The sequence below is a fragment of the Diorhabda carinulata genome, chromosome 1, assembly GCF_026250575.1.
Source record: "Diorhabda carinulata isolate Delta chromosome 1, icDioCari1.1, whole genome shotgun sequence".
NCBI lineage: Eukaryota > Metazoa > Arthropoda > Insecta > Coleoptera > Chrysomelidae > Diorhabda > Diorhabda carinulata.
This window is the reverse complement of record NC_079460.1, coordinates 6934823-6960310: the sequence shown is the minus strand read 5'-3', so window position 1 is coordinate 6960310 and position 25488 is coordinate 6934823. Positions and strand designations below refer to the sequence as shown.

Here is a 25488-nt window from a genome sequence, read left to right as displayed (position 1 = left end):
TTTTATTAACTGAATGTATGAAACGATAAAATTTCTTTCCAATGAATTTTCTTACCTTCACGAATACCTCCGGTATGAGTAATAAACGTTTTGTAACAATCGGTAATCTTTTTGAACACAATGTACACTGCTACTACTACACCAACATCCCATTATCTACAGCGTGTTTTGATAAATGAAATTAAAAATTTAACATTTTTATATTCTTAATGATATTCAACAAATAAATTAGTTGAATCTGAAATATCTTCAATTATTCCATAAATTAGAAAAAAAGTTTCATTATCGTGTTGAGAATAAAATACCATCAAAGGTCATTCGACCACACTTACTGTGTTCAAAAATTAGGTTTTGACAGGGAGGTTCCTTTTTGGAGTATGGATTTTGAATGTGTAATATTCACTTCGCTGGAAAACTTGTTTTGTTAGATTTGATAAAAATTTAGTCTTTTGTAAAACTATATTGAAAAAAGCCTTCGATACAGTAAATACAGAAGATCTATGGAATATATTAGAGAGGAATAAACCAAAAATTGTTTATTAAGTCGATTGCTAGCACTGGAAAATGGACAAAGTATATAAATAGCTACACTGATGACATGGTCATAATTGCAAACGACGAATAAATACGTAACCAAAATCTCGAATTGTACAACCAAACAATAAAAAAATACAATATGAACACATAAAAAAACCATGACAATGATCATTAGTACAGAAACAGACACACGACATCAAAATAGGAAATATACAAATAGAGTATTTCGGCTCAATGATAGAAGAAGATGGAAAATTAGAGAGAAGAATAACAGGAGCAGCAAATGCAGGAAAATTATTTAAAGATAAAAACATATTTTCTAGGGAACAATGAAATATCCAAGGAAATAAGAGTGGAAATTCATTAAAGAGTATCTATACCCATACTAATATATGGTTCCGAAATATGAACAACGACCGAAACACACAGGAAAATTATACAAACAATACAAAACGATACATAGAACAAAATCAACTCAGATGGTTTGGACATAAGAAAAGGATAAGTGAGGAAATAATTACAAAAAGAATACTAGAAGCCAGAATAGTAAGAGCGAGAAACAGAGAAAGACCAAGAAAGACCTGGATGGACTAAATCAACAAAGTGATTGGGAACAGAGAGAAGAAGCTACATGAAGTACTACCACAAATAAAAGACCGAAAGAAATGGAAAGAATTTTGGAAGAAAGACCCCATGAAAAAAAATTCATCCCCACGAGTAGATAGACGTATGCATTAAGTAAGTTACAGAGGAACAGCTGACGGTGTATAATAAAAATGATGACTCTTTGAAAACATTGGGGATAATAAAAACTTGCAATTCTTCTTATATTCATTCTTGATTCTAAAGTTGCTTGAAATAAGTATATTAATAATTGTAAATTTGTTTAATAAAATTCTAAACTCATTAGTCATTTCATCAATATCGCTCATGAGAATCAATTAAAATTAATATCTGCTCACACCGAACAGAATTTGACTATATTCATCAAAAATTAAAATTACAAATATTATTATCCTCCGTTTTTTTCCGAAGTCACCATTTTTTGATATTATTTATGGTCAATTTATCTTAAATTTCAATGTGCTTTTTTTTATTTGTTGTTTCCAGATATCTATTATTTAGATACTAAATATAAACCCACTTAGCTTGAGAGTGTAAATTAGATGCTAGGCTAGAACAGAGTTAAATATATGTTTAAGTAGATAATATATTTTCAAAGTATCATGTTTGTAGATAAAAAAGGAGTCCAAACGCTAATTTAGTTGGAGACTAATATATTAAAATTTTATTGAGATAACTATACATTATAAATAAAGGGAATATGTCTTCATTGCAAATGTATAAACACTCCTGAAAATATTAGCATTCGTTGTTAATTTGAATGCGGAATATTTTTTTGTTGTTCCAATCTCAAGAAAAGTGTGAAGATTTGTCGAATGATGCAGCCGATTTTGTCATGAGATTTATTTAAAATATTTAGTATGACTTAATTCATATTTCGTAGCAATCAATATCATTCCATTTATTATTATTTTCAGCATAACGGATATTCGAAATTGTTGTTTTCAATAACGATAGATTTTGAAAAAGAAATTGAGCTTGGTATGTATGAAATAATGAAATAACAGAATAATAACATTGAGATTATTAAAAATTCATAAGATAAAAATAATGAACACAAAAAGGGCCAGAGAAAATATTGCACAAAATGTAATTCTGATTACCACGCCTTCTGTGTATTATAGAAAATCCTCGAATTGACAGTTCACTCCACTCATAATTACCATTCATTTTACGGGTTGCATAATGCCGAGGTCCAGTCATGTGTTGTGGTTGACGTTACTGAAACGCCCACGTCAAAGTGTCTTGTGTTTTGTGACAGCATTTACCCACAGAAAAACCGTTTCAAATTATTACTTTCAATCAAAAGGGATGTGAATTTATACGGTTCTTACTTTTCAAATCAATAGCGTACTGTTTACTCAATTCTTTGTAATATATAATTAGAGGAAGCGTATCCTGTTGCTACTTATTTAAAAAAATAGCTTGAATTAAGATAAAGCTTCACTAAATCTCTGATAGTCATGGAATAATTGTAATGAATTGCTTTGACAATAATTAAATATTCACTGTAAAGTAAATAAACATAGAGCAAATGGGTTGGTAGGGACCATTCAAGAGAAGGTGCAAGCTCGATCTCGAACTATACAAAATGAGAGGGAAGCTTATTGAATACCCTGTCAACTATAAAATTGGGGTTACCGTAATTTGAAGTTATGTATTTATAATTTGCACCTAATCAATAAATAAGATAGTCTAAATCATTATTAAATCATTTGTGACAAAGTTACATAGATATACAGCTCTTCATTTGTATTACCTAATAGACAGATTTCGGATACTATTTGATATTGTACCATGAATTTTTTATGGCTTCAATGAACTTTCAATTTTTGTACATACATAAAAATGAACACATATTACTATTTCCTATGATGTTTTGAGTCAATGAGCAATATGTTCGATAATAATCTTTCAATACGATCCTCCAGCTTATGTAAAATGTGAATAAGTTTCATATCCATTTTATTTCCTTGTTTTTCTCTACTTCTATCTAGGTATAATCCTACTCCTCTCCTCTAGTTTACAATTCATGCCTCCCTTTATTGTTCTTTACTTTTAACTTCTATATTTTTACGTGTTGTTTCATTTCTTGAAAATGCAGTTTTTATCGTTTTTATTCGGGCCCATAATATACTATTAGAGTTGTTTTTGTTTCTTTCCATTTCATATTTACATTTGTCGTCTTATCATCCATTTCTACATTTTCACTTTTTTAATTGAGATTTTTGCATCGTTCTAGAGCTGACCAAATTTTAATATTCCGCCATTTCGTCAATGTTTATTGCCTATCGAAAATTTCATTTTCTCGGATGATATCAGATGGCAACAAAGTTCAAGCATTTATTATAAAATCATCTTTTTTTTCCGATATCCTTCAAATCCATGAAAAGAACAATATCTGAGGCGTAACAAAAACCTCGGTAAGCCGTGGTTTCTGTTATATGCAAGCGCGGATTTGTACGGTATTAAGGGATCAACGGAAGAGGGTCTTGATTCAACGTGTTACGCGTACGATAGACACTTTGAAGTTGCGGATTCTCAAAAGATCCTTTTGTTAACTCTTATTTATTATTACGTTCATTTTAAGACTTTACGTCTATTTGGGTGACAATGAATTATCATTTGCCGCTTTTTAATTACAGAGAAACCTTTGAGCTTGGAAGTTAAGGCTTTAATCTAACCCTATACCACATTTTTCCCTTCGTGTCGAACAAAATACAATGGACATCCTTTTTATTTCTTCTCTTGTAACATACCAATTAATTTTTTTAAAATGGTTTTATTAAAATTTATGTTTAATCATCTCACGACCCCTTGTTCTTTTACTTTGATCTTTGCCTTTTGCATGTCTTTCCGCCGATATTTTTTGTTTTTCCGTACTATATTGCATCCGAGTTACAAAAAGCTGAAAGCAAACTCCAATACTTTTATGTTTACTTGTAATATTCATACATTTTTTTAGTTACGGAAACAAGGATTAAACAAGCTAGTTCATATTTTTATTGAATTTTTCTGTTTAAGTGCAAAAAAAGTAACAATGGATTATTACTAGCGTAAAAGTACGGAATTGAAAAAGGATGGCAACCGCTCGTGCCTGGGAAATAATTACTATAACTTTAGAGAAAAGATGAATACTTCAAAATGTTTTACTTCTTCGCTGGGTTAGAAAATAAATCATTCATTTTTACCTTTATAATGCTACTGATAGAAACAACATTTTCACTTTAGTTTAGTATTGACTCTGTTTATGTAATTATTAGAGAAATTATACTGACTTAATTGTTCAAACCACGAAATTACATTTTGATACTATTGAACATGATTTACAAATGCAAATAATCAATGAAAATCCAAATAATTGGAATATTCGAATTGCTAACCTTTTTATAGAAATCTGGTTGTTTTTAGGAATTAAGTTTCTCTAGCTATATCAAATTGTGAGATTGTGAGAAGTTTTTATATGAGTTGCTAATTTGTAATAAATTCAAAGGTTTGAATGATAATTTTAAGCAAATGCTCGCTGAAGATCACTTCCAGTGTCTCAATTTGGAGATAGGACATCATCATCATAATATCAAATTTGGATTCTTCATTAACTTAAGCCTGAATCAAATTGAAAAATGTCATATCTTAAAATAGAAAGTAACGAAGCAAATAGTAATCGAAAAATTCCCCTTAGAAATAAATGTACTACTATTTGTTGGATTTGTATTTCCGAGTTTTTAAGGTGAAACCAGTGAATAACAAATCTATTTAGATTATAAGATTTATAAGAATTATAGAGAAGGACATATTCAATAACTTGAAAATGTTACAATATTTTTGACGAAACTTACATTTGAGTAAACCATTTGGAATTCTTGCAAGAAAATAAAGAACAGCTATTGGTTACTCTGTTATTAATTTTCTAAATAGAGATACCAGCAATAAAAGCAAAGTTCACGGTAACTACCAAATAGCATTTAGCCAATAATTTTACGAATTCCACCGTATTATTTGAAACTCAACCTTATAGAAGTTATTTGGGTATCTATGAAGGGTTACGCGGCGCGCTATAATGTAACATTCATAGTTGTAGATGTGGAGCGCTTCCTACGTATTGCAATAGATGAAATTACTCAGCATTACTTCAGCATTGTGTTGATTGGAGCTGAGGGGCCTCAGATCAATGGGAACTTGATAAAACCATATCTTCAAAATCACTGGTATATTTTTAACTTACACATTCAATAGCAACTAACATAAAATAAACTAAAATAAAATTGTCGGTACTGACCTCGGTGGCCGCAGTAAGTATACTGTCTACCCGTTTATTATGATGAATATGGTATTTATACAAAATATCAGGTACCTTGGCCTTAGTTAATAGAATACTTAAAATTACAAGGTTTGTTATATTTATCGTCTCGTTTCTAATTGTACGTATTTGTTGATCAAATCGAATTGCACTTTTTTGAATTATCGTATCCTACTATTAACGTTACTATTTTTTAACTACCTTCTGGTCCATCAACTGTCACAGCAATGAAATCGCTATAAAAAGGAGAGGTAAAATTTAATTTTATAGTGAATACGGCTATGAAAGTCGTTATTTATGCTAGGACAAAGTATAGTGGCATCAATAATAATGACCAATATTTTAAATTACAATATATATTATAAATTTGCCATTTTTTTTGCTAATGGCTCGTCATTCAGAATGTATCGATTATGTAGCTAAGTGATATAATTTTTTTTGTTAAATTATAGAATTAGTTATCAGACTATGATATTGGTTAGCAGGATAGGATTATTATGGCCTCTAATCTGCTTATTGATTATTTGTTTACCATACTTGAATAATTTTGTTACAGTTAATGAAATAATTTATTATAGAGATATTATTTATAGTATCTTTTAATAAAAAATAAGATGAAATTGTTTTTGTATGTGAATATTTGATATAGCAACTAACAGAATGCCTTGTACAAATATACGTCACAGTAGGTTCAAGGTTACAAACAAAACAATCTCATTAAACAACCCCGTAATCTTGAATATCAAGCTGAAGGTGTATTGTGGATAAAAATTGTTCCTGACCTACATTACTCCCCTATCTACTTTCAATGATGCACAAAGAATGCATACGAGAGAGAAAATTTAGAGCGGAACTTAGGGTTACATACGTAGTACGAAGGGAAATGGGATCAGATTCTTTGTTAGACGTTTATACGATTTTTTCTACATAAATTTATTAGTATACACACTATAACAATGTTTCAGACTAAGCATGGACGATGAGTTCATTTAAAACTGATTTTAATTTCTAGTTCTGCTTGTGTGGAATAACGTACTTCTTTTTCCTTGTAGAAATTCTGTTGTTATCTGCCCCCATAAACCTACTTTTTTCTAAATTAAGACAACGGTTTTCCTTTTTACATATTTGATGATTGCTTCTCGTTAAAAGAATTGGATACTATCCAATGTTAATTGATTTCATTCGGAGATAGTTTAATGTAAGCTTTTGAGTAAACTACAAATTCAAGGGGAGATCGGAATAGGTCAGCAGTAAAATCGTTGCCATGGTTTTTATCAGAGTCGAGCACTTAATCACATCGATAACAAAAGGAATTCAAGTGTTTTGTTTATAATTAACGGAAGTGTCCTCGTTATTGCACGTCATATCTCAAAAATGTTTATGGGTTTTTGATCTTAAATACACCTCTACAACTCCAGAATTCTATTCCATATCTCAAATTGTAAAGAGAATGGATCTACGTAGTTTCAATTCATTTTGCAAGGAAAATTTTGATAATCATCTAATTAACTAATCCAGCTTCTCAGTGTTTAGTTGAGATTGTTATCATTCCATTTAAAATCGTGCAGTTTTCTTTTTTGACCTAAATGTAGCTCCAGATATTGATTATCGGGTTTACTATACAGGGTCAGGGATTAGTTCTGTGCCTCCTTTGTCCTTTGAGATATCAATTTTAAAATTGACAGCCATCATTAGTCTTCACATTTAAAAATTATTTAAAACCACAGAGTGTTCCAGAATGTTGTGCCATATCAAAGTTGTATTTTGTTAAAAGGAACATACCATTTTTAATTGCATATTTGGAATCAGCTTGACTTTCCCATTACAATAAGGTAGGGTAATGATGTGTTTTATGTTTTTAATTTAGGCTCCGTATGAAGTATTACTCTAACACCGAGTAACCCATCTATTTTTAGGATTCGCCATGATTTTTTTATGTTCTAATGAATGAAAATAGGTATATTGGAAAAGTAATTTAAAAAATGGGCAGAAGAAGCATTAACAGGGGCAATCTGACAAAAACATGGTGGTTTTCTAATTGGTTATTGAGCTATTTACATTAATCTTTTCTACTTTCACTGCTGTGACTTCTAATCTCTTCACAATTTGTGATATTTGTAGGTATCCTATATTTATTATAGGTGTTCATTATTGTTGATTCTTTACAATCTATTCAAAAGGTGAAAATATTCTGAAACAATTCTGAATCGCTAAGTTTGATGTTGGTTTTGGTTGTTCTACTTACGGTAGTTGTTTTTCTGAATACGTAACTTTATTTTGCAAACTGAAAGCGGTTTTCAAGATTCGTGGGTTCAAGAATATAGCAAATCCTTACGCCTACTATACTTTCATCGACAGTTAAATTTTATTTGCCGGCATAGTTCTTATCATTTGCTTCATAGCATTAATAAAGTAAAGTTTACTAGCCATGATTTCCAGAAAGTGTGTGATGATGATTCTAGTTTTTATGAGATGTTTTGAAGAAATTCCAACTATTAGTATAGGTGTGAACGCAAATGGAACATCTACAGAGAAACTTGAAGAAAGGTGAGTGTTGTATAAATACGAAATATAGGTTCTAGGTTCAGAGAAGTAAGGAGTATTTCCAGTTTTCCAAAGCATTGTAATTTTATAAATTTTATTCAAAATCAGTTGTTATAGATACAATTATAATCCTCAATTCCTCATTACTTATTGATTTTTATTAGGTTAGATTGGTTCTTATCATCTGATTATGTATTTTTATAAATTTAGTTACACCCAGTTGAAACTTATAACAATTATAAAGGTATCATTGATCATTTTAAAAATTTTAATCATTTTCGTATCAAATACCATCATCTAAATATTTTTTCAACTATAATTGGACTTAAATTCAATACTAATTTGTAAGAATAAATATGGTTTGAAAAACTGAAAAACATGCTTTTAAAGCACATCAAAGTAAAAAAGTTAAAAATGGTTTTTATAATAAGCTTGAAACAATTATGAATGAAAAATATTAGTATTATTGTTTTAAGCTTATATAAGCAAAATATTTTAAACTTTTTAGTTTGATGTGCCTTAAAAGCGTGTTTTTTATACTTAATTTATATAATTGATACCATCCTTGCATGATAGTTTTGCTGCGTATGTACCTACATCTCGTCGAAAATTGTATCGAGCCGTAACGTTGTAGTAGAAGACACTTGAGCAATTCAGATATTGATTTTTACACAGTCATACAATTGAAATTTAGATAGAATAGATAGAACTATTGAGATGGTTTGGACGCATATGCCGGATACCCCAAAAGAATACCAAAGAAAAAACGTTTAAATTGAAAAAAGCTGGTCAAAATTAGGAGATGTAAATAATGTGGCGTTATTTATGATGAAATTCACATATCTTTTTTTTACTATATTGATTTTTTCACGAAATTATTCCTAGTTTTTCTTTTTTGACATATTTCGGGTACTTTGATAACTAAAGTTTTGACACATTGAGAATTTGATACTGAATATTATTTGTGATCTAATATTGTGACGATTCATCCATTCATATTATCTGCTTTTCTGCTTTATCCCTGCCAATAATAAGTTGAAAAGGTAAATTGGGAAGATTTATGCATGAATTTACTTGAATAGCCGCCAACATATCATTAACCAGATGCGGATGTAATCGATAAGGATAATATTTATGATTGTTTCCAATAGCATTATTAGTTTCATTTAAAAGTGCATTTATTGCAGCTATTGCAGGTACATCGACTTTACTGCTACTGAGAGCATGGATATCCGAATATATTCATTTCACTTGTTTCTAAATATAAACCCATTACTTTACTAAAATGCATAGAACTCAGAAAATCTTAACACTTCTGTTGAAATAGCAGGAATATTAAATATGAAATTAGAGAGAAAAACTTTGTGTATAGATCAAAATAATGAACAAAATTGAAAATTCGCATTTTGTCATGAAGATCCGCATAAAAACCTTTGATAATTATTTTCGATATTTCTAACTTTAAGTAAATATCGAGAATCCACCATGATGCAAATTTCAGTTTATCTATTTGAAAATGAGGCCAATCACCATGTATGAAAATTCAAATCTGAAGGCGTCAACATAATGAAAATATGAAGGTGTCTTAATTTCAAATGCAACCCACTGTATTTCATAGTTTGATCCCACAATGCTTGATTTGATTATGAATTTATGAGTTTTTGCGACTATGAATATATTGATGTTGTTTCCCCATTCAATCTATGAGGTTCACTAGTTATCTTAACAATAAATGAAGGAATTGTTCAATTGAATTCGTCAAGTATCACATCTCTCATATGTTCAAGAATTCAGAATTTCAAGTTATCGTGCAATAAATAAAACACTAAAACTACCGTAAGAATCATAAATCCTTTACAATATCTCTAAATCAAGGATAAAGATGAATTGGTTAACCCATTTTTTTATACTGTTAATTTTGAACACTTCGTTATATATTTCATTTCTTTTAGGAATATCATTGATTCCCACAGCCACAATGAAAAATATAAGGATAATATTTATTCACACTATAATATCTTACATGGAAATTATCGATATCCAAATATGTACAACAAGTATACCTCACCTCATTCTTATAGACCAATTGGGGAGAATATGTATTTTCGTCCACCAGAAAACTCAATTTTTGACCAAAATCAAAATGTAAATATAAAGACAACTGTTTTAGATATTTTATATTCTATTGCAAGAAATGATGACCTGCATTGTGTACCAAAAATATTATGTGAAATGACTTCTGGTAATAATTATTTTATTATTTTTTTTTCACAGTGTTATTTATGTTTGTGAAATTGTTTATGGTATAGGATACATATTGACTTATTAATAAACAGACAGGATTAATAATAATTTTATATATTCATAAGCGTTGATTCCGTGATTGATAAAACCTATATCATACCTTCTTTACAACAACTGTTAACGATAAATTTAAGTAAAACTATAATTTTTACTGTAGCTGTGCTGGAATAAACCGCTAGTTTCCTGATTGTATTTTTAGAGCAATTTTGACTCTTTTTGCAAGCCGATTCAAGAGAAAAAACTTTCGGTGTAAATGAAACATTTTAAATTGTTCTGATATTGGGGAAAAAAATAAGAAATGACTATATACTATATGAAATTTGTTGATCCTGTATATCTGAAGAGGTCATCCAATGCTTTTTTATGTTTAGGACAATATCACATTATGTCTAATCAAATTCAAATTTAGATTCATTGGTCGTTTAGAATATTGTTCAGCTGCACAATCTATATCCACGTGAGTTCATCAGAAAAACTTTTGTCTGCTATATTTTTATCAATAAATAATGTACTAAGACCTGATTTTCGGTAGAGGACTCTAATTAAAGATTGAAGAATAATATATCATAAACTGTGATTTTCTACGTTAACATGTGTGTGGAACTTTATCGAAACTCTTTGGTCTACCTGTTTGATACACATATTTTTCCTTTTCCAGCATAACCTAATTATTTGTAGTATCATCTCTTTTTAGAAGGTTGGATATTTGTTACAGTATTATAACACAGTTAAATAATATAAAAAAAAATTCAAGTAATAGAGGAGATTGATTGGTTGCAATTCCTATTAAAAATATATAAATTTTAGGTAGAATATATGGTCGGCAAAAGGGTTTTAATATACCATTAAATATAGATGCCGGAACATTGTTGGGGTAAGTATCGATGTACATGTAGTTTTCAATAATATTGAAATCTTAAAACAATGTACTAAAATAGGGAAACAACTTATCATATCTTTGCAAATTTTTAGTTTGTTGTATAATACCTTAAATATGCCATGAAATTGTAAAATGGTCATAAACCTCATGTATTTATCAACTAGAAGCTTATAACAGAATTAGCGAATGTTTATTACAATTTCATAAAATAATTTGTTGTTATTATTTCTATAATTTTCAGGTTGTTATCATCTGTAAATGGTTTGGAAGAATCTCCTCTCTTTTACTTTAGCAAAGCAGCTTTGTTGGGTTACTCTTCAAAAGGAAATACAAGATTTTGTGCAACTGCATACCCACATTGTCCAACAAACCCAGATAAATTAATTCAGTACCTTAATAATCACAACGGAGGATTTTTCAGATATTTCAGCCACATTAATTCCAACAATATGGATTCATATGAACACCCAGACTTACCTCAATATCATAATCAGCTGTATTTTGACCGTGATCATAGAACAATATCAGCTAACCGAAGGATTCAAAACAAACCAACTATTCATATCGAGAATAACCTTGAAGGGTCCATAAAATTTCCTGATAATGAATTGAAATACAAGATACCTGAAGACACATTGACATATAATTCTGATAAATTCTTCTCATTTGAAAGACCATATAAATCGTTGAAATTTCCGAGTAATATAAATGAAATTAGTAATAGCGAAATACATAGAAACCCCAAGGCAATATCAAATTTTTACGCCAATAAAAATCTTATAAGATTTGAAAGACCATCTTCACATCACAAAGTGTCTGAAATGTTTTTTCCAGATAGGACTGGGACAGGAGAACTAATTATAGATTCGACAGAATTTGATAAAACAAATATTGCTTATGAAGACGATGATATACGTATCAAATATAAAAGTTAAGTCGTAATTACTCCTTTTCATTACTCTCATAGACGTTTCTTCTAACGACCAATTAATTTTCATTAAAAAAGTTTTTGTTGATGTGGTGCCCAAATCATCTCCATACGTAAGTATTTGTTTTTCAAAGCATTGTCTATGAATCTTCACAAAACATAACTATTATGTCAAAGTCTACTTGTGACCTGTCTAAGGTTTAGTTTCAAATAAATTTACTATTGCTATTTTCAGATCATTATATATTAATTAAAGAATCGTAAAGACTGTGAATTATCTGTTTGTATATGTATACGGTGTTTAAAAACATACAGTAAATTATTTTCTTAAAAACAAAGTGAAAAATTTACATTTAATTCGAATATACTGCATTCAACCGAACACTAAATCCATGAATTACAACAGGTCTTTAAGGCTTATAAGGCTTCCTTCGGAGTAGTTTCTATCTGTCTGTTGTAGCTTTCTCTGATCATGATGTCAAAACGTTTTCTTATTTAGTGCATTTTCCATTTTCGCGAAATGGCAGAATATGGATGGTGCAAAAGGCTGTTGGCCCATTTCTTAGCCCATATTTTGTAAACGTTCCAGAATCTTACAAAATTTAGCCAACAGTTGTACCATTTGGAAGAATGGCAGAAAAGAATTAACTTGAAATCAATGTACTATTTTATTCTTGGTCATTGGTTTCTCAAAAAGACAAATCCAAGCTTTCGTCTCATGGTCACAGCCATTGATTCAATTGATATCATATCATTTATAGTAATAATTTTGGAGATCAAATCCGGATAGGAGAAAAAAAACATAATAAACAAACAACGATTAAACAAAGAATATGTCTCGTTCAGTCATACTTGGTTTAAAAGAATTGATTTGATGGACTTGATGGATCATGTTCTCACTAGATAGAGGTTATTGATGCAATTACAGTAGAGTGGGACATATTATATCTTCTTTTTCAAGTTAAACTTTTCTAAGCTGCTATGGAATTGGCATGGAGATAACACCTTCAAGCAGTGAGCCATAAGGCACGAATTGCTTTATACAACTGTTGCAGAATGGTTGGAGGAACATGGGGCTTGAAACTTAAAATTATGAACTGGTTTAAAATGGTGGCCAAGAACAAAAACGAAAATTGAATACAACCCTTGACATGATGCAGAAGGTGACTTGCGCGACACGATCATGTCTTGCGGCAGGTCATTTTAGACTTGCTTCCTTTAACAACCTTAATAAAAAGTGAATCAATTAAGTGTGCAGCAAAGGCTTACAAGGAGAAAAATATGACGCCGAGCGACGTAAGTGTGCTTCTCAAAATTATAAAGGAATATAAAGTGCCCAGAAATATGATCATACCAATAAGCAATGGACAAATACAGAGATTGCGTTCCCATGAGGTTCATTGGCATTCTACACTGATGTGTTACTCCAAGGGGGGTACCTCGCTACGCTGGAGTGCATGACAATAAATTTTTTCATAGGACCACAACCTTATTGTATATAATTTTCCCAAAATGTCATCAAATCATGGTCATAAAAAGTAGGAAAGCGAGGAGAAATCAGAAACATAGTGTTAGACCCAAGGTCTGAAACAATTGAAGAGTTTTATTTCTTTTTTATTCCACCAACTGGTCCCAAACAGGCTCTTTCATTAAGGAATGATGAGCTAACGAGAGTTACTGGTATACTATTGCCATGTGTAGAACTCCCAATAACTCTTGTAGTTTCTGCAAGGAACCAAAGGAAACCGCAGAGCACTTCCTCTTTGAGTACGAGGCTATCCATAGACAAAGTCTACGGTACTTACATTCAAGCTGCATCTAACTCGTCTAATCTAAAGTTGCTATTAAATTCTATTTTTGGTCTAAAGTAGACCAAAAGGTTTATTTTATGGAAATTTTCGCATATTATAATTATTTATGTTACCAATATATTTTTATTATTGAGTTAATGTAAACGTTTCCAATATATTCATATTCATATAATTAAATTAGAGCTGCTCACAGTTGGTAATATTTTTCGATAGAATTTTGCCAAGTGGAGCTTCGTAGAATCAGATTCTCTTACTTAGTAAACTGAGGAGAAAGTTTAAACATAGAAATATTGAAAGTTGTGTGGAACAAATATGTCAACTGGTATTTTACAAAAATAGGCAGAGATAGGGCAATAAACGAAAACTGAAACATGTAATTGCTTATTTAATCAGCATTTTTTATTAGAAATATTGGCAGTTTATGTGCGAAAGAGTCATTCATTATTACATTTAGTCAGAAGAGATATTTCATTTCATTTTATAAACAAATACTGATCATGAAGTTTTGTACTGTACCATTGGAAATTATGATTGCATTTATTATACATTGTATATCAATAATAGATATTTTAACCACAAATCAATAGAGTTAATTCAAGTTTTGTTTATTGAATAAATTTATTTTGTGAAGGTTATGAAACATCTCTTGAATATGTGTTATTTTTGTAGATTCACAAAATTCATTTGTTTCAGTTTCTAAATTATTTAAAAGATTTTGGGAAAATTTTTGTTATATTTTCTGTATGGGTCACAAGTTATTAACATATCGATAGTAATATTTAAATTCAATTTCAAATTTAAGTACTATGTAAATTATACGTGAACTTCAATATAGTTTATTCGTATTTTACGTTGTATTTCATGTAAAGATTATATAATATTAATTTAATTAAATTAAAGGAACATTGATATATTATAAACGATTAATTCTTCAATATCAAATAAAATATTTATAATTATATCTGTTTTTATTCAGCTATAAGACGTCAGGAAACTGACCTAATGTTATTCCAACTTTGACAAATACTACACTCGATGAATTATTGAACAGTACTTAGTTAATCTAATGTATTGGAATAATGCATTTAATGAAACATAACAAATGTGCTAATTGTTATGGCACCGCTAGAACTTAGTTATAATCTTTAAGAACACATAAAGAAATTTATACAAAAAAGAGTTTATGCTTGTTAGAGGCATCTATAGTGCGGTGAAAATTTTTCATGAAGAGCAAAATTGAACTAGAAGGTGAAAACATGATGAAAAAACGAATCAAACTTTTCTGTATAGAAATAAGGACAGAAGAGTCCAACATATAAAACTAAGGAAAGACCGATAGCTGTAAGATTCGTGAAGGGATAACGTGATAAGGGAAATCGCATTTAGAAGATGGAATGAATGGAAAGAATACTTCGTTTATAAAAGAAATGGAAAATAAGAAGAATGCAAAACATTAAGGCGAAATATATCATGTATCAGGAATAGAAAACGATTTTTTTCCCTTAAAAACTAAAAAATCACTTCACTTTCTATTTAACAATAGTTAAATAGAAGCTGTTACCTATTTGTTTTGTAGTCAGGAGGCAGAGTCCTTTGATATGCCATCCAAAAACCGCAGCCACGACAGGACAATTATTTCAATGTTAATGGTAACCTTGTTAAAAAGTGGAAAAATCTCATTTTATTTGTAATACAATTAACGTTGATAAATAAATTTTCTAGTACTCCATTACAAATTACTTAAGCTAATTACTTAACTTTCGTTCATATTTTCAACAAATAATATATATCAGCAAATTTAGAAATTACGGATCAATACAAACCACACATGTGGTGACACTATTAAGAATACATTAAAATATAAGAACCATCATTACTGTTTCGATTCAAAAAATGATTGAAGCATTTTATGAGAACCACGAAAATAGTAATTATTTATCATATATTTCAAATTAAATTCATGCATTTAATTGCTTAACCTATCCTATATTCAATTTATATTACATTGACTCCCTTGTGACTAGTATACTACCTCTTCTATGAAAAAAAGTTACTTAAAAATTTGGTATTAATGAAACTATCATATTTCATCTACACAGGCTCGTCCTCTCTTAATCAGCTGGTTGCAGAATTTTGGAGATTGAATGAAGTCTCCTAAGAATACGCTGAGCAAATAGAACTCCTTGTGTTTCTGCGAAGAAGCTTTGTAATTGCTGAAACAATTAAGATTATATTTCACTTTTAACTAAAAATTACGTTGAATCTCAATTAAATTATCAGTTCTATTCGATAGCAAACAAATTACTCGCTGCCGGCAACTTGTTCTGTTCATATATAGAAAAGTCAATTGTTTTTGGGATACTAAAATAATGAAAACGATACTCTCAGAATTTAATTTGAATCCAAAAATTTGTTGGTTCATCTATAATCATCCGGCCGTGGACTAATGTCAACAGGAGAGCAAATAAAAACTGGGGTCGATAGTGGGAACTTTTTATTTACCTGAAAATCTCATCCCAATCAATGACCACTTCTTGTCGGCCATTAGACTTTCTTGCTTTTTCTGCGTGATGTAAACAGACTTTCGGATAAATGCAGACATTTTCACCCAATTCCGAAACTAATCTTTTCTCTGCTTCTATCATGTTAATCAATTCGTCCGATAAAATGGCACGACGTGTTCTTCTATAGGTGTCTAAAAAATTACTTGGATAAAATGAAGGTAGATGATTTTTTTTTATTTATATTTGAACGCCTTACTATACTATATAACTGTAGGATTATAGACACTAACTCTACATTACTCGATAAGTCACAGGTTGGACGTTTAGATAACGGCACATAATAAATTGTTTAAATTCCAACCTTACGAACGACATGTGCCAAAAGAGTGCTTTCTCTAAAAGTATTTTTACACTTGGAAACTATTAAAAGCAAATTATATCATACATAATTTAAAATTGTATTTCTTAATAGAAAAATATTGCGAGTTTTTTCAAACCAATTAAAAAACAGTGAAATAGAAAGTAATCGATTAATATATGAAATAGCAGAACACTTTTGCAATAACCTTCTTAGTCAAACAAACAATTGCTTTTGCTACAAATCATTCCATGGGACTGGAAACATCCAGGATAATATTTACATAGCTGTTCCTCACTTATTCCACATAGAAAACTTATTTCCAAGAGACACTTTCCATTATTTTTTCTCCATATTTACCTGATAGCTATAACAGATTGGATATTTCTCACGGAAATTTTCAATATGTCAGAAACTTTGTTATAACGCATTACTTCCAGTTATACTTCACCAAATTATTCTATGTGGGTGTTTAGATTTTCAGTTTATTATCATTGATATTTTGAAAAAAATTCTGTTGAAAAAAATTGAATAACCATTCTTGAACATTATTTCCATATAGAAATTTCAATATGCTCTCAATATGACAGTGCAGTTTCCACTATATATATATATATATATATATATATATATATATATATATATATATATATATATATATATATATATATATATATATATATATATATATATATATATATAATGACATATCCATTCAGAGATTCCATTACTTCCAAACTCTTCCATTGTTGAAACATCTGTGTCTTCTAAAGAGTCTCAATTTAAAACTTCTATATTAATTTCGCTTTATAAGTAATATCTTTATTTGTATTTTCTTATTGTCGAATGTATTATTGTGATAGTTCGAGCACAATTTGTCACTGATGCATACAAATGGAGGATAATTCAATTATTAAAGTGGCTTTATTAGGCGTTAACGGTTTAGCTTTCGGTGCAGTTGGATCACTTAATTCCAGTTAGCTTGATTATATTTAACAAAGTATTCATTACATAATTCTAATACATAGCCAGCCAGCACTACAATAAAGTATGATAGGGAGTTTTTCATTATTTATTATTTGATACTTGATTTTGCGGGGGAATCTGCTATCGAATATTTTTTCATTTAAATTTTCAAAATTGTGGCGCTCCTTGGAGCTCTTTGATTATTATATTACGGTGAATTACGGTGAATAACTTCGCATGGCTTGTTTCTTCATCTTTCTATAAATTTATGAAGTTCTTAGCTTCTCCCGTTATCCCCGTAATCTGTATTTAATTTTTCTATGTCTCCTATGACTTTCTTATCTTATTATCGGTTCTCTTGACAAAACTGCCATTGGATCCAATTTACTTTTTATCTTATACAACCCGGCTGCGATTCTCTACGTGACCATACCAATTCAACTTCTGAGATTTTTATGATTGTAACTATACCTGGTCCTTTCTTTATTTCTTTTAATTTCTCCTATGGCCATTCCCTTCTATTACAGTAATATTGTTCTTAGGATTTTCCAATCGATATTTTTTTCTGTTGCATTAACATAGTACCCTATTCCCAGATAGTATGCGCTCTTTTATTTGTTCTGACATTTATTTCATTAACAATAATATTTAAAACTCTTCACTTTTTGAAAACTGTACTCTCCTACCTTTTTATCTTCGTTTACTTATCATGTATTTTACGAATCCCTATTTTCTCGAACAATTTTGCATGAAAAGTTAAGGTAGCAAATTGAAGCTTTCTGTCTAAGCTTCCTGATAATGTATAATAAATGGATTACAGCTAAGATTTCAAAAAACTCTGAACCATTCAAAAATACGTTTTTGCTGCTCAATTAAAAATTCTGTTGCTCCTAGGCATTTCTTCAAAATTTCAAAGATATTGTCCGAGAGTCAATGAATCTATCTTTCTTTTCGGCGGAGAGATTATCTTAAAGATTAACAACAATTCTTTTGGACCTTGTGTGTGTGTGTGTTTTTACAATTTAAAGCCACCGCAAATTTTAATTTAATTATTTTTCACACTTTTAATACCTAAGTATTCGGAAGCTTATTCTACTTTGGTGTTTCATTACCACGTTCCCAATAAAAAAAACGCTTATAAATTTGACGTTTCGACCTGTTCCGTCTTTATCAAAATATAAAGATAAAGACCGCAACACGACTACGCGGTATTAGACATAAATCTTATTTGGATTCGTAGAAACTATGTAAGTATCAAGAATTTTATTCATCATTCACTATATATCATATTTTTTTGGTGCTGAAATATTTTACAAAATACACAAGTACACAAGAAAATATTCTCAATGAAGCCTTCACTTTCTAAAAACATTATTAAACTAAACACTTTATTTTTCTAAATCTTAATTTGTTTAGGAAATTGTTAACAATTTTAAGAATACTTTGCTGTATATTGATCGAATAAATGCGTTATTTAGGGTGATACATGTATGAAAACTTACTTGGATTCAAGGAATAAGCCAATTTTTTCACAAAATTTGATAATCTAACAGCCATTATAATAACTGGAAATCCAACTAATTCAACTGGTAATTCAAACAAAGGCTCTTGGGCCGTCGAAATTGTAGGTTGGTCCAAAAAAATTACAACTTGTAACAACGTGAAAAGTAAGGATAGAACACTGAATTTATTCATTTTGATAACGGTTTATTCAAAGGTGAAACTGACTAAGTAATCTAAGAATAAGTCGAACTGGACTGTAAGTGAAAGTGGCCACCACTCCTTATGTTCATAGTCGGCGAATGTATGTTTACGTGTTGACTGTTAGCTAATTTTTGATCGTTATTAGGTAATTTCGAGGGAATTTGGAACTCTTTATTATTCCATTTTCTTATTGTCTGCGATAATATGTTTGCATAAGAGATCTTCCTCATATGTTTAGCATTGGGACGATGTCATTTATTATAATTGACACTTTGAAAGTGAACTAATTTCAATGATAAATGTACTCAAATTACAATAAAAATATGTAAACAAGGTTCCCGTTTACTTTATACTGGAATTTAATTAGATGTAGAAATAGATATCATATCCCCATCCACATCTCTACACTCGTTTGCCTTTTCTGGACAGACAAGAGAAAATAGATACTTTTTCCATTTTCCTGGGTTGGGTTGGTTATTCAAAACTTCTACTTCTACTTCGTAAACAATGAATAACATAAAATCAAATACAAAGATATGGAAATGCACTGGTTTTTCTATTTTTTTTTGTTTCTATACAAGCCTGCAAGTCTCCCATTTTAAGTGAAGCAATGACTATACTAACTAATGAGCTATTTGAAACTTACAGAGCAACGTGTTAACTTGAAGTGTTTTGTTTAACTAAGGAAGACTCTCACATAAGATTTTGCAATTTTGATATGGAGTCTACGGAAGTGACGGTCACAAATAAGTGTTTGAGTGGTTTTAGAGGCTTAGAAGAGGGAGTGAGTCGCCCAAAATTGATCCTCAACTTCGAAAGTAGACTAAAACATTGATAAACTAATTTGAACGTATGAGAAACGAATACTCGAGATGTGGGAGGCGAAGTCCTAGTTTCTCTGTCAAGACAATGCACCAGCTCATTATGAATGCGTTTCTCGTTAAATATCACATCACCTAGCTGGAACATCCATTGTCTCTCCTTATTTGTTCCTTTTTTCTATTCCCCAAGGTCTATGCTAGGGACAAGATTTTCAAACTCGGAAGAAATTAAAGCAAAAGCTAAGGCGGTTCTAGCCAGCACCAATGAAAACGTCATTACGAAGGGGTAAAGGGATCATTAGGGTTGGGTCGGAGGCTATAAAACTGTTGTAGCTGGTGTTGAATGAAATGTTTTATGACCAAACCTCGTACATATATTAGAGCGTTTTGTTCTCTTCACTTTCACCAATAATTGGATATTATTAGTAATAATGAAGAATAGTTTTTGATAGACGAATAACATAGATGACTCATTCATTTAATATGAATATTTTATTCCAATTAGCAAAAGTTTAGTATACTTAAACTTCATTATTGCATTTATAACAACTTGATTTTCAGTTCAAAACTTTTATATTTCCCCACAAATTTAAGACCTTATACATCGTTGTTTTGTACTATACCATTAATCATATTATGCTGGTTACTAAAAGGGATTCGATAGAGACGTTTTAGAATCACTTAAATTTAATGGTTATGGTGCTTATTTACGACCAATTCGTTGATACCTGCAATTTTTTAAAATAATAACGACAACATAAATTCTCAAAAATACCCATTATTATTACAGCCTCCTCATTAGCTATATTGAATAGGTTATAACTCCACAATATAATAAATCATTTGAGTACTTTAGGTTCACTTGAAAAAGGTATTAACTTGAAAAAAAATTTCATTATTTAATATTTATTTCGTTTAAAAAAATTAATGGAGTGTAGTGTGAATCCAAAAATGAATACAATACATGAGAAAAGAAAGAACAACTTGATCAAGAAAAGAATGATAAAAATAAAAAAGTTGAAATTTGGTGAATATGTTAGTTGTTTTTCAGAAATTGAAAACAAAAATGGTAGCTAAACAGTTATATATATGATCACACTAGAAAAAATAGAACATTGTGATAAATAATGAATATTTTAATATTGGCAAAATTGTGAATATTTTAGGAAAATTTGAAGAAAGATTCAGATACACTGTAGAAAGATTCTCTACGGATAGTAGTTTAATCTATATGTTTCCATTAAAAAAAGACAGAATCGACAATTCTTGATGTGAAAACATGATACTGTTCAATAAATTGAACTATATATATATATATATATATATATATATATATATATATAAATTTCTTCAATTTCTTTAGACCTTTTTATATATTAATGCATCTAAATGTTCTTGATTTTAGGTCTCTTCTGTTTCAAAATTAGTTTTTTTATAGTTTTTGAAAGAATAATAAAAATTAACGTTTCGACTTTTTTTTATCAAAATATGATGATGACGGTTAAAATTTGCTTATTTATATTGTTTTATAGATCATCTTCATCATGAATATCAAAATAAGGATAAAATCAACTTAGAACTTTGTTCCAATAAGAAAAATCAAATTTTCCTTGGTTTCCATATCTCAAATATATTAAATTTATTAGAAGTTACAAAATGGGGCTATGAATTTTACCTAAATTATTTAGATCTTTTTTAACATTTATAGCTTTTTCGTTCTTATGAAAGTGAACTATTTCTAAAAATTCTCTTTTTTGTGTATTAGATTCCGTTTCAAGAATTTTTAAATTTTTATGATTGAATTTATGTTCATTTGATATTTCATTAATGCAGTTCTATTTTTTTTTATCGTATTGATGACCTCTTAGTCTATTTTCTAAATACTGAGATGTTTGCCCTATGTAGACAGCGTCACAATTAAATATAACAATCAATTTAAAAACAAAACTGAAACGAAACATCAAAACATAAAACATTTTTCCTCACCATATGTACAAGGGCTTTTCCAACAATTTTAAAACAGAAGAGACCTAAAATCAAGAAATATGGTCTCCCCTTTTTGAAATTTTCCAGTAAATTTCTTCTATTCTTTGTTGTTTGCTGGTGCACATCTGTATTATTTTCATATATTGCCTTAATCACTGTTACTGTCTTCTTTTCTATTTCACGGTATTTAAGTGTTTCGAATATATCATCTCTCTATTCAGCCAAAAGCTTTATTTAAATCTATAAAGCATAAATGAGTTTCTTTATCTTTATTTAACAATTACTCACTTGAATGTCTATTTATAAATATTAAGTAGTTTGTGTTTTTTCCTGTAGTTTTCCTTGTAGTTTTTTATTATTTTCTCTATTATTCGAGTAATTGGTTTTGCTAGTATTTTAATTGCTTGTACTAATTCTTTCCTTATTTGCTCAAACTTCATCATCTACTGCTTATCTTATTATTCTCAATATACGCATTTGTATCTATCTTCTTGCTTCTAAATTGATCTTCACTTATTCATTTATATTTTCCGTAAATTCTGTTATTTTTTGTAATCAAGTGTCATCTATTTTTCTTTTTTATCTTTCGTAACTCTCATATCTCATCCGTCCACCACCTTATCCTCTTTAATTTTTGTCAGGAAATTTCAAGACTCCATATTTCTCTATGGCAACTTCAAGGATACTGATTTTGAATCGTCCCCATTTTTCTTCTATTTCCTCTACCCCCTCTTCTTTATTAAGTCATGATTTAATATGGTGTGGTGTTGCACTTCTCTTAGTTCTTAGCATTTTATTTTGTTTTGTTACTATATAACGTATGTAAAAATATTTAATTAAGTAATTTCAAGTGAACATATCTTTTCGTGTTATCTTTTACTTGATAAAATTTGCTTCTCAATTATCTTCATTCCTTAAATCCGACACTGTCTATAGTAAGTAGAGAATTTTAATAACATACAACTTAGAGAAAATGTGAAACTGTTCAAGAGATGAGCTAGGAAGGAAGCACATAAGAACCAATTTTCAGGGCATAACATAAAATTTATGCAGGAGCAGTTTCGGTTAATATAACTTTATGCTCTTTGTTTTTATGCAGACAAGTCATAAAACTTTCTTGTGCTATCCTTAATTTATTTTCTTAAAAAACATTAAGCCCCAGTCTTTCTTGTTTTACATCTGTATATTTAGGTTAATTTAAAAACAAAATTTATATGAAAACTACTTCATTACCATAAAGAAACTGGGAGTTGGATGGTGTAAAAGTTTTATTAGACGTTTTGGATTACGCCTGATGTGCTCGGTATTATAAATACAACTCATTGAAACTTGAATCTACTGGACTCTTTTGTTTCCGAAACTTTTACTGTTAATTTAATGGTGCAATAAATATATCATCAATTTATAATGAGTGTGAATCATTGTCGATATTTTTCAACAAGTAATGGTGAATTCGCTAGGTTTAATTATATTGTACTGAGCACGTCATTGAAACGCCGAGCAATAGTGATATAATAGTGAAAGCCTAAGTTTTATTTGAATACTTTGTATAGATAACTGTTTATCGAACGTTATTTCAAATGATTAGTGAATGAATTAATCGGTTGGGTAAAAGGTAGTCATGAACAAAAATATAAATCTTGTTCTATTTCCATTGTTCAAAAACATCAAATTCTTTGTTATTAATAATAACACTATTTTATTTGTATTACGACCAGGAAGAATTTTTAGAGATCTGGGCTTACTGAATATTCTTCATATTGTCAATGTGATCAAATATTGTAAATTCCGTTGATATTAGTACGTTGCATAATACTGTAAGCCTCCAAATCCGCCTCTGTCTAATCAAAAATCGTTGATTTAATATTTGGCGAAGGTGCTGGTATCTTCTACAAGATACTACTATAAAAGTACTCAAAGACCTAGCGAGGATAGAGGGGTATTAAGTAGTTGTTGTGACAAACGAGATGTCAAATCGTGAGCAGAAAACATAAATTAGTGATCAGTATATTTGGAATATAAAGTAGGTAGTTGTCCATTGTTTTTAGTGAAGTGTGAAACTAGGTAGAGGTGAAAAAATAAACGGAAGCTAAATTTATCTCACTCATCAAAATGATCTGTGAATACATAAGTAGCATCAGAATATGCCCATAGCGAACGGCCATGAGCACATGTAATGTGTAATCATGCAGTAAAACAGATGATACATGAGTGATGTCAATGAAAATATTTTGTAAGAATGCATCGATAAAAAGTTACTTCTTAAAAAAGTTCTGTGTTAGTGTTATACTATATTAAAATTAAAGAGAAATTGAGTAAATTCAATAATTTCCAACTGAATAACTGAGTCAGGTCTAATATTTATGGGATTTGGACAAATAACACTTACAGCTTTCAAAATCTGTGAAAACCTTGACAAAAATTTATATGAGGTGTTCAGAAAATGGTGCCGAATTTCGCTATCTAAAAAGCTCGAGAACTTATTTTTTTTCATTGGCCACCCCCATTTTTCTCTTTATCATTGGATTTCGCACTTTAAATTAAGGGAACTTCGTTAGTAAATTCATATATCTCAAATTAACGGTTTTGTAGAAACTTGAAAAAACTGAAATCTTCATGGTTCTTAATTGTCGGTTGTCTGGAGCGAACAAAAAAAACATATCAACAAACAAACAAACAATGAAAACAGCTTGACGTTTAAGCGTTGCAAAAGTATTCATCATGTCCCGTTTAAGATTTATTAATGGAGATTATTTCAATTTGCTGGTAATATACGGGGAATGTGATAGGGTTAATAAACGAGCTTGCGATACTTTCTATTTGCTATATCCGGATAGACCACAACCCATCCCTGATAGAATCCAATGGTAAAGAGAAAAATGGGGGTTGCCAAGTTTTTAGATAGCGAAATTCGGCACCATTTTCTGAACACTCTCTATATGTTTTTGTCAAGGTTTTCACAGATTTTGAAAGCTGCAAGTGTTATTTCTCCAAATCTCAAAAATATTAGACCTGACTCACTTAAACTTAGAAATATTTTTTTAGTGGAGGGCTGCATGCGTCCAAATATTTTGAAAATGTGAAATAATTAAAAAATGGTGGACTTTAGGCATACCATGTCTTATATAAAGTTATATTGAAATTTTGTTTAAAATAACGAAGTTTGTGTCGACTTCCGGTATAACTGGAAGTTCAGAAGTTTTTTTGTACTTATTAGCATG

The 25488-nt window shown here is 29.8% G+C and overlaps 1 protein-coding gene across 1 annotated transcript; it reads right to left on the bottom strand.

Moving 5' to 3' along the window:
- Window positions 1-14305: 14305 nt before the first annotated feature.
- On the bottom strand, window positions 14306-19476 carry LOC130894638 (uncharacterized). Its single transcript, XM_057801564.1, has 3 exons — window positions 19259-19476; window positions 16431-16623; window positions 14306-16141 (listed from the first exon to the last, which is right to left on the bottom strand). Exons 1-3 carry the CDS (start codon window positions 19449-19451, stop codon window positions 16009-16011), a joined length of 519 nt encoding a protein of 172 aa, XP_057657547.1. The 5' UTR covers window positions 19452-19476; the 3' UTR covers window positions 14306-16008.
- Between the last annotated feature and the right edge of the window lie 6012 nt (window positions 19477-25488).

Coding starts and splice junctions, on each gene's coding strand:
- LOC130894638 (XM_057801564.1), bottom strand. CDS start 19,451: ATGAATAAATTCAGTGTTCTATCCTTACTTTTCACGTTGTTACAAGTT. Junction 16,624..19,258: donor GGCTTATTCCTTGAATCCAA/GTAAGTTTTCAT, acceptor GTAATTTTTTAG/ACACCTATAGAAGAACACGT. Junction 16,142..16,430: donor GATTGGGATGAGATTTTCAG/GTAAATAAAAAG, acceptor TAATTGTTTCAG/CAATTACAAAGCTTCTTCGC.